Genomic DNA, 14,510 nt, shown 5'->3' on the forward strand with positions numbered 1-14,510 from the left:
GTATGGAAGTATTTTAGTTCCAAGAGAACTATTATAACATACATATTCAATTTTTATTATTTGTTTTGTACATCTTTTCTTTGCTGTCAGCAAAAACAATAAAAGCGAAGAGTGCAGAACGTAAAACGTTTGCCGCCTCTCTCTAGCGCTTGCCTCTCTGAGAGCTGAGATAGCGTAGTGAATAAGCTATTGCTCCTCCACTCAGCCATGAAGAAACTATAAGGCATAAAGCAACTATATAAGGAGACCCCGTCGGTGGCAGATTTACTCGCTGCTTTACCCAATTCTCAGTGCTCGTTTGCTTGTCGACGCGGAAGGTTGGTTGCGAACAAAATTGTTTTTTCAATATTTTTTTAAATGTTTATTTTTTCAGAACACCGGCTACTATTAAGTAGCAAACTATTAAAAATTAAATTATTAAACAATTATTATTTTTTTTCACATTGCCTTCAAACGATTAATCAGCACACTCCACTGTCGTTGCCCTCACACTTACAGCGAGAGCCCTTTCACTCGCACTTTTCACTCGCACTAGTCCATAATATTTTCCGACGGGGCCTCCTTGTATAGTTGCTTTATTCTATAAGGAGGCCTCGTCGTTGGCAGAGTTACTCGCTGCTTTCCACAATTCTCAGTGCTCGTTTGCTTGTCGACGCGGAAAGTTGGTTGCGGACGAATTCTTTTTTCAAATTTTTTCAAAATATTTATTTTTTCAAAATACTGACTACCATCATGAAGCAAACTATTAAAAATTAAATACTGTAACAATTATTATGTTCTCTTATGTTCTCATTGCTTTCAAATAGTTAATCAGCACATTCCACTGTCGTTGCCCTCACACTTGCAGCGAGAGCCCTCTCACTCGTACTTATAGTTTCTTTATGCCCTTCGTTGCTTTTTTTGTTGAGTTTTTTGATGCGTGTGTGAAGCCATGGTGAAATTATGAATTCTACCATGTGTGATTCCACTGCGAACCATTCTGCTCGGAGCGTACCCAAAATCATATACCATCCATCCCAAAGCTCCAGCTCCAGCCCCAAACCCTAATCCCACTTACCCACTGACAACCCAACCACTTTTACACTCACCTGAAACTCCGTTGGGATATATCTTGCAGCTCGTTGTCGAGTAGCTTCAGTGTCTTCAGACGCAGTCCCTGGAATGTCTCATCGTCGACACTCTGCAGATGTGTGTTGGACATTTCGATATACCGCACGCTGCTGTGCATGAACTCTGTGTGGAGAACCAAAAGATATTAAGCGGGAGATGATATGCTGGCAAGAAGATTGTGTGTACATAGTAGAGAGTAGAACTGGTAATTTTAAATGTTCTGATATTGGATAACCATTGATTAACCGACACAATGTGATATGCAGAGAGAGGAAAGAGACTTCGTAGCGATAGCTATGGCCATGGCAATGGAGGGCAATCAGTTCATCATTTAAATTGATTTTAAACGGCATTTGAAGCGTTTACCATAAACGATTGGATAGCCAATGTTGAAGGGCCAGAACCCTCTTCTATGGCCCATCTTTCCTTGTCTAACGATGATAGCTTTTGTTTTGTCAGTTTTGATCGCCGGCGCGTTAAGGAAAATGGGTCATCAGCGTGGCGGTGGCATCGGACAATGGACAGAGTATATAGCCCGCAGACATGGGAGGACCAGGCTCGCCATTTTTGCGTATTTTGTAGCCAAGCAAAAGGCACGGCAGTCTTCTCGTTACAAGGACCCGGACTCGAATCAGGACAAAGACCAGTACAGCTACCATGGCAGGGATGGGACAACGACTAGGACACGACCAAAACAAATTCCATTTTATATCCATGGAAATGACAGTGACATCTTGCCTGAACCCAATGAATCTCGCCGTAGTCTCGATTTGGTCGTTTTATTACATTTTTATGGGTCAAAGACCAGGCTGAATCGATTAGGAAGTAAGCCAAAATGTTTTGAGTGCCACATAAGCGCAAGGGATAAGGAAAACGTGTAGGAACGTTTGTGAGACGCTTTGTACGCGACATAACTTATATACCCGGTACTCAGTCTGTGGTTCAGTGGTTTTTTCGAATTTTACATTTTAAATTGTTCCTACATCTGTCATCTACATCTACATCAATTAACCCGGAAACGCCTATTTAGCTCTGGTGGTGAGCGTGACCGCGAAATTATCGATACAATATACCGTTAGGGCCTCGAATATATACCGAAATATACTTTATCTTTTTCAAAATATACCGTAAAATATACTGAAAAATAATTTATTTATTTAAAGAAAAACATCAAAACCTTATTTTTTTATTGGAGATCATTTCATTACTTTCTTCGTAGACCTTAAAAAACAAAACATTATTTTCCTGAATTTTCATCCTATTCACTGTCGCTATCACTTTTATCAAAATTTTGGATACAGCAGAAATTAGCCCTTTGTGTGGGCGGAAGGGGACGGGGCTAATTTTCAAAACAGTGTGAGCATTCAGCAGTCTGGAGAAAAAATTTTTTGGCTCAGCTTATACCGTCTCTGAGAACTAGCCGACAAACAAGACGGACAGACGGATGGACAGACAGACATGGCTATATCGGCTCGGCTTCTGATGCTGCGTAATGCTTCCAACTGCGTATTAAATTTTTCCCCCACAAATACTTTATACCGGGTATAATGAGCCGAATCGTCACTTCGCGACCCTGAACTAAAATAACCAATAAAAAGTGCGTCCCTGCAACTAAACACGTGTCAAGTGAAGTGCTCGGCCCCCGACCCCTACTGTTTTACCAACGAATTTTTAGTAACAACAAAGACCAGTACAATGCCCTCGATTAATACTGTGTAGTCAGTCGACTTCAACAACGACAAAAAATACAACCAAAACAACAACTGCAGTTTCTCAGCGCCCGGCATTTTCAACTCATAGCGAAAATCTCCCCTATCCCAACAAAACAGTTCGAAAAACGCAAACGGAGCGCTAGTACAAACTGGGCTCGATCGCTACGTGCAAGTAAAAGGATAATTAAGCCCCGAGGCAACAACTAAATCGAACGCACCCAAAATAACCAAAGCATCCGAAAATAATGTGTGCTTTTTAAGGCGCTCTCCAACAAATGAAGTGTCCCAAACGAAGATGATGATCACGTTGCAACACCTAAGGCCAAGCAAGCGAAGAAGCATGAAAAGATGAATTCCTATACCTACCCACTTAAAAGTAGCAAAGGGTTACAAGTGGTTATCAAAGAATCGAATCAATGGTTCCAGTTGATGAGATATTAGCTGCACTTACAGATAAGGGCATCCAAATGTCTAGAAAGCGTTGAGGAACCGCACAAACGGAATGGGCCTGTACAAAGTACTGACTGCCAGAAATATGGAAATACGAAAACGTATTGGACTTTACGAGCAGTCTGCGTTGCCTGCTGGGATGTACACCTCACTGTGCCCTGCCCAGTTAATAAGGAGGACCCATATGCCAAAAAAATGTAGCAACTCTGGGGGAAACCACACTGCTAACTATAGAGGATGCCATGTATATAAAGAATTTGTTCGGAGCAGCATAGTTATTAAAATCAGCTCGCTTTGGTTACACTTACACTCTCTTATATTGATATGCCATTGCAATGGCAATGCATTGACGCGCTCATCGCTCCCTCTTACATTGCATAGAAGCGCACGCATATGAATGCACCCTTCGTACTGCTTATATTGCAGTGCTTTGCCCTTTTCTTAGTCCCAGTCTAAAATATTGTCGATCGCCGCGCATCGTTCCGAGCAGTCTAATTATTTATACATATGTAAAAAAAGTAAAAAAAATTCAGCTCGAAACACAGTCACCCGACAAAATTTGTCTTATATACCATCAACTACGATCCCACGAGTTTATTTTGCTAAGGCGTTACGGCAAAAATAAGTCATACGCCTCAGTCTCTAAACCGACATTTCAGCAACTCACTGCGGAAAGGCCATATATGTACATACATATGTATGTATTGGCCTACGGACCCAAAGAAACAACTCACCTTGATTAATTTTGCTGTGACAAGAAGAGTAACGCAGGCTTAGTGATTTATCATCGGATCACTTGCCAATTCTATTTGCTAGAAAAAATGTGAGTCTCTGGTGGAGGGGGGCGAGCTAAAAGGTGTTGGCGGGATAAGTGATGTAGATGTAGATGACAGATAAAGGAAAAATGTAAAATGCGAAATTCGAACTTCAGGTTAAAGTATGCATGTAACCTAAGTATGATACATACGTATGTATGAAAGTACATATATATATTTGTACATAGTACGGTACATACATACGGTTGACTAACGGGTATAAAGGTGTGACACCTATTAAGCGTCTCACAAACGTTTCTATTCGTTTGGACATTTTTGTGCCTTAACGTTCAGTCAGTCAATGCTAAAATCTGTGCTCACTCGGGCACTTCGCTTTGACTTTAACACGGTGCATTTTTTGGTAGCGGTCATTCAGTGTATCCATGAAATACGTGGAGAGATGAAAAACGATAAATAAATTTATAATTTATGCGTTTGACAACCTGCTAGCTAAAAATGGAAATACTCATACCATTCCACACACAAACACTCATTCCACTCACTCTCTAACAAAACAGCCGAAAATGACAATTCAGAAAATAACAAACCGACAGAGAAGGAAAAAATTTTTCAATTAAAAGCGAAAAGTGCATTTTCATGTTGCACGTCAGTTACCTATGCCAGTTCTGCGGCTATGCCTCGAATACTCCCTCTCACGACAGTACACTTAGTATTTTAAAAGGAGGAGGGAACGCCACTCGGCAAGGACAAATTCACGACATGAACGAGAAGGGACGTGTGGGATGCTTGTTACGCGTCACAACTTGTATACCCGGTACTCAGTCAGTATTTCTGTACCTTATTGTTTTTTTCGACTTTTACATTTTTTCTACATCTGTCATCTACATCTACATCACTTCTCGCCTAGAGTCGTACACTACACAAGGCAGAGTGAGAGAAAATGTGCAAAAAATAAATAAAACTGCTTGCTAAAAACTGCAAATTAATTTCTGCATTCTGGCTATAATAATGATCCAATCTGATAATAATTCAGAGATCTAAAAGATATGGTCCTTCCCTACCGAATGGCGTCTTAAGTTTTCAATTATCTTCAAAATTGTAAAAACATCAGATTTTTTACCTTTGTGAGGTCCGCAGTGGACGGTGCGATATTTTGAAATACACAAATACTTGTGTACAGAGTGTGAGCATACAGCCAACTGGATGAAAAATTTGGTGTCTCTTGCTTTTATAGTCTCTGAGATTCAGGCGCTCAACAAGACGGACGGGCATACGGCCAGACAGGCATGCTTTATCGACTCTACTCTTGATGCTGATCAAGAATATATATGAATTTATGGGGTCGGAAACGTTTCCTTCTGTGTGTTATATACATCCACTTTTCACCACAAATAAAATATACCCTATTTACTCTTCGAGTACCGGGTATAACAGAATTGGGATAAAAATAAGCAGAAAGATACTCGCCCTTTGGCGGCGAAAAAGGAGATGTATTGTATGCCCACGGCAGGAGCATACCAATCCACTCCTTTATACGCTGAATGCTTAAGGTAAGTTCAGGCCATAATTTAAGTTGACAAGCATGACATGAAAATTCCTGTTGGACAGCAGCAGTCGTTCCCGTTGAAATAATCATGCTAAAACACATGGTCACCCTCGGCTTCTACTGTCTCTTGTCGGGAATGTCTCTGCCTCATTTCATGAGAAGACTCGCCTTGGGTGACCAAATCCTTTGAGAGCTACCACGCTATACACGCTTCAGGCACTCCAAGGACTCCGTGGGAGTTCTGCTCCTTGCCAGCCCAGCTCCTCCCCTGCTACTGCTCGTCCTTTGGCCCCTGTTTAATTTACACGTGCTCAACGAATCGTAATTTAATTGCGGCATTGATGCCTTCCACTGGCCGAAAATCCAGCATACCCTTTTCGGCTTGAGTCACATAAACATTTTGGTCCCTCTCGAATTAGGTCAGTTCTGGGTAATTCATTAAAACCAGTTTGAAAATTTCTTTTACGAGCAGATGGCTACTAAATAATAATTCTAATGAATTTATTCAGTAGACAAACTAATTTCAAACTATCAAATGTTGATCTGTGCAAAAGAGATGATTTTCATATCCTTGATGGATGGGTATAAAGTGATGCTCATAATGAATGCAATTTTATTGATATCGAGACAGTTCTGCTTTGGACAGTTCTCGTTAACGACAAGGCAGGATTGCTAAGAGTTGTTTGTTGATTTTTGTTGATATCAAACGAAACTCAATCAAACTTTCATTCAGTTTTAATATGTTCCCCATTTTATACATCATAGATTTAACACAATATAAGACTGTATTGGGGCTCAAAGATACGATTCATATCGCTGACAGCCGTTTTAAATTGTGGTTTCCCTCTAAGCATGTCAATGTGTACGACCGTATACACGTCCAACAAACATATATTGTGTGTGGTATGAACTGAATGCCTACAAACAGTTACATACATATGTATGTATATAACAACAAAACAGAGCCTGCCTACATCTTAATTACATATCGCATATTAATGCAATATTAATCATACTCCCTGTTGACACGCATGTGCGCTTGCCCTGACCCCAAGACCCAGGACTCCATAGCAGTAGCAGGCAACAGTAACAGCAGCAAACACGTGGCTAGCCGGCGCATTGCTCTATAATATATCCATATTGGAATATATGGTAAAAAAAGGACATAGGATGTAGGTGGGTGTGTGTGTCTGCATATCTAAGCTGTTGTTGCCAGTGTTTTGTTTTGAGTGGACAAACCAACCCAAAGAACCAACAGTAACACCGACACCAAGTAAAGCACATATGTACATATGTATGGCGTAAATAAGCCTGAAGGGCCAAGAAGTGAAATGAACTTGGAAGGTAGTACTCACAACGAGTTTATGGATCCACTGTTGGACACGACACAGTTGGGGGTACCATCCCGTTCTTCCATCGTACGTCTGTTTGTATTTTATGGCTCCAAGTCAATTCTCTGACAAAATGCCAAGCATATTTATTTATCTACTCTTGCTGCCAGGAAAATACCACTCTCTGTTGTAGCGGCACTGTTACATACTACCCGACCAAATGTATTTCCACTTCCCCACGCTTCCACATTCAACACTCACGCTCGACGTTCTCTCGTCTCTCGTTTTGCGTCACTTGCCAAGTGTGTTTATTCAACTTTCACTAGCACGCTGGGCGAAGCAGAGAGTGGAATGAGAGAATTTGCATGGGAAGGGGGTAGCCACTGCAAATTAATTTCTTCATTCTGGCTATAATAATGATCGAATCCAACCCCAGTTCAGTGATTTCCGTTTTTATACCCGGTACTCGAAGAGTAAATAGGATATATTGTATTTGTGGGGAATAACGGTTGTATGTAACGCACAGAAGGAAGAGTTTCCGACCCCATAAAGTATATTCTTCTTGATCAGCATCAATAGCCGAGTCGATAGAGCCATGCCTGTCTGTCCGTCTTGTTTGTCGGCTAGTTCTCAGAGACTATAAGAGCTGGAGCCACCAAATTTTGCATCCAGACTTCTGTATGCTCACACTGTTACAAGTGTATTTAAAAAATTAGCCCCGCCCCCTTCCGCCTCCGCAAAAGGGCGAAAACCTACAGTTTTGAAGATAAAAGAACCCTAAAAACGCCATTCCGTAGAGAATATCTATCAGATCACCAAATTGGGATACGATTGTATCATTATTATAGCCACAATGAAGAAATTAATTTCCAGTGGCTAAACCCACCCTGTCCCGCAGCTTTTGTTGTTCTTTTTACATTCTCTCATTCACACTCTGCTTCTGCTTCACTCGGCCCCTGCCTCTGTCCTCCCCCAGGCGCTGACTCTTCCGACTTTTAACCCACCCCGTCCCGCAGCTGTTTTTTTGTTTGCTTGCGGTCGCTGCCTCTGCCGCGAGTCTGCAGTGTGTGGGTCTAGGGAAGGTGTTGGTGTGAGTAGTGTTGTTGATGTAGATGACAGATGAAGAAAAAATGTAAAATTTGACAAATAACCGCTAAGGTGCAGATGTTGTACTGAGTGCCTGGTATAAAAGTTGTGACGCGTAAGAAGCGTCTCACACGTCCCTTCTCGTTAGATTTCTCTTCAGTGTATCAGTGTGATATAACAGCAGTCTAGAGGCAAAATTTGGTGGACTAACTCTAGCAACCGTTGCTAAAGAAGCTTCAGAAACGAAAATAAGGTCAAGAAGTCTATCTCTATCCGATATCCGATAGCGAATTGATAAAATGATTGTTGTTATTAGGTAGCACCAGGTTAGCCACATCACATCATCCACGAAAGTAGAAGGTTAAAATCATCCATAACAATAATTTGTTCAGCGCATTCTAAAGAAGACAACACAGTAAACATGGCAGCAAGGTGGCTAACGTAAAAATTGGGATCTCAGTTCTGTGGGAATTTAATAACAGGTTAAATAGATCAATTCCGCCCCAGAACGGGCTTTGAATGGGAACAACTCCTGTGAGAAATCCGTTTTGACTGCAATCAGAACTCCTCCAGCATAAGATGGGCGATTCATTCCATAAGTGATAAACTTGTGAAAAGTAGATATTAGAGTAAAGCCAGGTTTCAGTTAAAGCAATAGCATCGAAGTCAAAAGAGTCACTATTCGTCTTTATGAATGAATTCATGCATAATTGTATGGTCAGGCCAAATAGTAAAGATTGACGGAGAAGAGCCTTAGATGAGGTAATATTGCGCTTATGTCTAAATGTAAATGTGGTCAAAATTTAGTGTAGTATAGGACGAGAAACAAAAATTGCTTTCCGAGGAACCGAGGAACAGCTCTGAGTTGTAGTCAAGAGAGATAGCGAGATGGTGGAGCCATTACCAACAGAGATTTCGGCCGACACGTCAGCAGTGTTGGGCGCTTCAGGAACAGTCCTGGAATCGCCACCACTAGCGAGAATACTGGGAGCACTCACAGAGGCAACGTCGGTAGTGATGGCAGCAGGAACGGACACTTGGATGTTCGATGATGCATCGGTCCTGGAAGTGAAGCACCTGACAATGGCGAGGCATGACAGAACGGAGTACCAAATGATACCTGGAATGAATCGCTAATAATGATTCCACCGAGCTCTCATTTCTTTTCACTGCATACGATAGTAATTTATGACAGCAGTCGAAAAATATCGAGGCACAGAGTGAGAGTGAGAGCGCAGGCGATAAGGGAAAGCAAGCAGCGAAGCCTCCACTACGATCAGCAGCAGCAGCAGCTATAACAAAAGGTGATATCACGAAAGCAGATACCAAGAGAGCAGATAAGAATGCAGGCGAAGCCATAGAGTTTGAGAGCAAGATTATGTGCGAAAATGCTCTCCGTAGAGTGTGTAGGCTAAGCAACAGACGATGGTGAGAACGGTGAGCACAGAAGAGCGATGTTTAGCCAAGGAATGGATACATATATCACTATTCACTTTCGGAATATTAAATGTACATGGGCACAAGCTATGGTGCTGAGCGTTAAATTCTCATCTGGCTGCCACAACCGAACCGAACAAACGTCAGTGGTTCAAATGCTAGTAATGATAATTACATAGCAGCAGCATGTCCAGCAGCCTGCTTAGGATTTTCGGACTCAACAACCGATAAGATAACTGAAATAGGATTGCCAAGTACCCAAAAGAGTGGAAATTTAATAATTGTCTGCGAAAGACATTTCTTAAATAAAAGTGGAAACACGGCTCAAAAAAAAAAATGTACATCAGCTCTCAATAATTTGAGACCGAATGACTGTTAATCAGTAATCAGTACAATTATTGATTGACTATTATGAGGTCACCGATTAACAAGATTTTTTTGAATTATTTTTAATTGAATACAGAGTTAAGGCAATAAAAATGGCCTAAGCAAATATGCGAGTATCGCTTTGAATCACGACGGTTTTGTATCAAATACTTATAATCCAACAAAAAGGAAATAGGCCACTTATTACAGACTTAATAGATTAACAATTTGTTTGTCTAGTGTAAGAACTTAATTGAAAGCCAATATTGAAGTTAACTAATTTTGACTGACACCAAAACGACATTCTCGATATCCATATAATTGTGCTGTGCCAAAATACTTATTGAAAGATTTTCGAAATATTTTTTGATAATTTAAGTATTAAATAACAACCGAAGGCAAAGCAACTTAAAAGCTAAAAGAATAAGCAATACTCGTAGTCAAATGTACTTATTGCAAATGTCTTATTAGAATCATAGACTTGTGTGTCTGCGAAGGGCTTACAGAATAAATGAAGGCTAATATTTCTGTTTGGAAATTCAATCGACACAAAGCGAAAGATGGCCAAAAGTCAGACAAATACTTGCCACATGTTGTAAACATTTTCAAGTAAATTAATGAAGCCTAAATAAATATAATCAGCAAAAGAAATATTTGAAATTATTTTGCATATGTTAGGTATTTTAATGGTAATCGATGAAAATAGAATATGTATATATCTGTGATAACATTAGTACTAGTTGTATATTTGTACCTTTAGTATTAGTAGTATTTTTTAATTATTATTTTTCTAAAGAACAAGGCCAGACTAAAGAAGAAACAGAATAAGAAATGAAGAGTGAATAGAGAAGTTAATAAAAGCTGAGCTATGTAAAAACCTCGTGGTAAAGACATCACATAAATGGTGACGACGAAAGAAATATTAAGGATTCATTTTGAAGAAGTAAAATGTACGGACAACATCGTAAAGAAGGCAATAATGATAAAGTCTATTGTAGATGAGGCTTACCAAGAAAAGTGAACGAATTGAACAAGATAATGAAATCTTCCGGAAGAGCATGTCGCAGTTCTGTTAATCACAATCACAAGGTGTACAAAATGAACAAAAAAAAAAGACAATTCGAGCGGAAAAATGGGTGCATGATCATAATTGACAGAAAGTATTGATTGTTGCTATGCAACAAGAATGTCCGCTTGTTAGAGCTTAAAGATAAACATGAGTCGAATGGTATGTGCTATGGATTATTAGGAGAGTGGAACTACCTGTAATAGAGACACTAACGGAACCATTGAACAGCTTGCTGATCGGTACGGATCCAGATTCAAACGACTTCCTGAAGTTCATTCGAAAATTCAATTCATGCTTCCAAATGACATCGTTCAGCAACAGAAATGGTCCATAATACTGCTACAAATGGTGAACAAAACAATTCCATAGTTAAAATCAAAGGAAAAGTATACGGCTGAAACAATTATTGGATAGAGGCGATGGAAATTTGCTTTCAATGAAAATAATTGCTACTTAAAACTGCCAATAGATTTCGGCACAGTTGCTGATTCTCAAAATGATCTCACTAAACGAGTCTTCCCAGATGTACATAGATAAACAATACTTGAACCATGCCTGGCTGGCAGTAATAGCCCGCAAAAAATGTGAACGTCGACGTCTTAAACTTCAAAATAGAACAGTTATTGCCAGGCAAATTGCTTTCATACAAGTCTATCAATACAGTTGGATCACCGGTTATTTTATTTCGAAATTTGATCAAACCTCGGGTATTGATGATTCAAAACGAATGAAAAATGTTATCGAAGCAACGATTTGAAGAAACTTAAAAGGAGCAAATGTTTTGTTAGCGCGACGTTCCAGTTGTAATCAAACTCTTTCAATTTCCTGAGTCGCAAGGCTCGCAACGGACGATGTCCGTTTTTTTATTATATTTGGGATCAATATGTTTTTCTCATAGACAATTATGTTATTCTCGAGTAGGCCAACTATCGAGATTATTTATTTTGGTTATTGACGGAATGACAAAAAATATTGAACATTCAATTGGCTCCTAGAGGTTAAGATTAATAAGACATTCACGGCTCAAAGCGATTTAAATTGGAAGTATGACTTGAATGCACAACTTCAGGAAAAATCATTTGTTTTTATGGATATGAATTTATTTGTTGATTAGTATATGATTAACCATATTAAACCTATTAAACAAGTGCTTGAAGTTCCGATAATTAAAATATTGTATTGCTTTAAAATATGTAAATGTATATCTGCTGAAAGTTCTGTTTATTTGCGATCAGTGAGAGAATTACTTGTATCGTCTTGTTTTTGATTAGTTAATCAAAATCCATTAATTTATTACACGATAATCTGTTATATATATTGGCTATGGTTATATTTCGAGCTTCCATTCCCAATGCCCTGATTTCACTCTGTTTCAAGCACTTGAAGTCCACTCTCACAAAGGCTTCCAGTCGAAGTGTTCAAAAAAATTAAGATACCCATAACAGTGGCCAAATCAATCAGGTTGACCAGCAATTCAATTTATTTCAAATTTGATTTCAAGTTGAAAATGCTGAATGATGAATATTAAATGAAGGTTTGACAGATTACCACAAGATAACTTCTTGTTTTTGGTTTATTTGTTTTAATTCCCTTAATGATGTTTAATTTATTCTAACGAGTGCACTCTAACGAGTCACTCAAAACTACTGGAATTTTGAGTCTGCTATAAGACTAATTTCTATTCTATACCCCAATTAAGACAACCCTTTGAATAACAGTAAAACAAAAAAATCTCCCCCTTTACTATTCCATCCTCTTTCTCTGTCTCTGTGTGTGTGATGATAAAGATAACGTCAGCTGAAAGTCATTTTTTTGGCCAGTCATTCAGGAAAGCAGCAAAAGTCAGGGTATCCCCTCTCCAATGGAGAGCCTGGGAATAGGAAGCTTCCATTTATATCCATAAAGTTGATGTCCTGCAGCCAGTAGCAAAAGGAGCAGCAACAAGAAAAAAGACGATGACATAGGACACAGGAAACGTGCGGCATGTGGAAAACTGTTGACGTTCACTTTCGTTTTTCGGCTGCTACGAAAAATAGACTCGGCAGGGAAAATTGCGGTGAAACCGAAGAACGTAGAGGCAATAGCAGGAAGCCCAACCAGGCTTCTGGCCAAGCGTGTAAATTCACAAGTGATGTAGGCCCATAGTTAGAGGGAGGCATAGCCCTAAAGTGATATATTAAAAATAAATCTAAATTGCAACACAATAATTTTTTTTTATTTGCCCTCATTCTTTTACATTAGTAACAGATAAAAGAAACACAACATTAAATTACGAACATACTCATGCCTAAAGGGACCAATCTGCATACACTGCATATTTGCTGTGTGTTAGATGGGACAAAGGCAGATGCACAGAGAGATATTTTTTGGTGAATTTATAATGGATTTTTATACCCGATACTCGAAGAGTAGATAGGGTATATTGTATTTGTGTGGAAAAGGGAATGTATGTAACGCAGAGAAGGAAACCTTTCCGACCCGACTAAGTACCTAAATACATATATTCTTGATCAGCATCGTCTTGTTGAGCACCTGGATCTCAGAGACTATAAAAGACAGAGCCACCAAAAATTGCATTCTGTTGTCTGTGTGCTCACACTGTTACAAGTATATTTCAAAATTTCGCCACGCATTTTGAAGATACAAGAAAACTAGAAACACCATTACATAGGGAAGCACCGTATCACCAAATTGGGATCAGATTGAATCATTATTATAGCCAAAATAAAGAAATTAATATGCAGTGGCCAAGCCCACCCCTTCCAGCAGCTTTGCTTATTTTTTGCACATTCTCTCATTCCATACTCTGATTGGAGAAGTGTGCGGCTCTAAGGGAGGGGGGCGAGCTAAAAGAGAGTGTTGGCATGAGAAGTGATGTAGATGTTGATGAAATATGTAAAACCAATGTAAAATGTTAAACTACTACTACTGAGTACCGGTTATAAAAGTTGTGACTCGTATGAAGGGTCTCACACGTCCCTTCTCATTCAACTTGTCATTGAGGGGCGCTAGCGCTCTCATGTTGGATGTTGTCCACCACGGAGCGTCTCTACGAGTATTTCTGCTTCTGGGTGCATATTTGTGTTTTATTTTTTCGGTTGCTGGACCACATGGTGACATAGCAACCAGCCATCCAGCTAGGAAGTCGCTTCGATAAGCTCAAGATGAAGAAGATGGTGAAGGCAGAGGCAGGAACAGAGGCGGAATCGGAGGCGGATGGCAGGGGCCTGGACACGCAATTAGCCAGGCTGAACCAAAGTGTTTTCTGGGTAGGAAGAGCTGGGAGCCCTCACTTTCTCGCTCTCTCACTCTCTCTCTGTGTTACTCTGAGTCTGACTCACTCCGTTTGCATTAGAATTGCTAATTGCCAAAAGTTTTCCAACTGCAACATTTCTTCTGCCGCTTGAATGCAGCTTGAATGCAACGTCAAGAAGGAATATACATACATATGTATGTATGCATATATGTAGGTTGATATATCTACATATTTTACTGGCATTCAAATTGAGACATTTGTTTAAATTAAATTAAAGTGGAATTCTAAGTTGCATGAACAAAAAGATGGTGCAGAACTCGATTTCTTGAGGGGTGCCATGGAAAAATGACTGCTGATATTCAATATACATA

The 14,510-nt window shown here is 39.7% G+C and overlaps 1 protein-coding gene across 1 annotated transcript in view; it reads right to left on the reverse strand.

Moving 5' to 3' along the window:
• Positions 1-1,088: 1,088 nt before the first annotated feature.
• LOC117591511 overlaps positions 1,089-14,510 on the reverse strand; it is a gene marked incomplete at its 3' end in the record, with an annotated part of 71,210 nt that continues 57,788 nt past the window's right edge. Inside the window, exon 3 of the mRNA XM_034284804.1 lies at positions 1,089-1,233. Coding sequence (XP_034140695.1) covers positions 1,089-1,233 — 145 coding nt within the window. The remainder of the gene's footprint in view (positions 1,234-14,510) is intronic.

This window comes from Drosophila guanche, unplaced genomic scaffold (assembly GCF_900245975.1).
Source record: "Drosophila guanche unplaced genomic scaffold, DGUA_6, whole genome shotgun sequence".
NCBI classification, from domain to species: Eukaryota; Metazoa; Arthropoda; class Insecta; order Diptera; family Drosophilidae; genus Drosophila; species Drosophila guanche.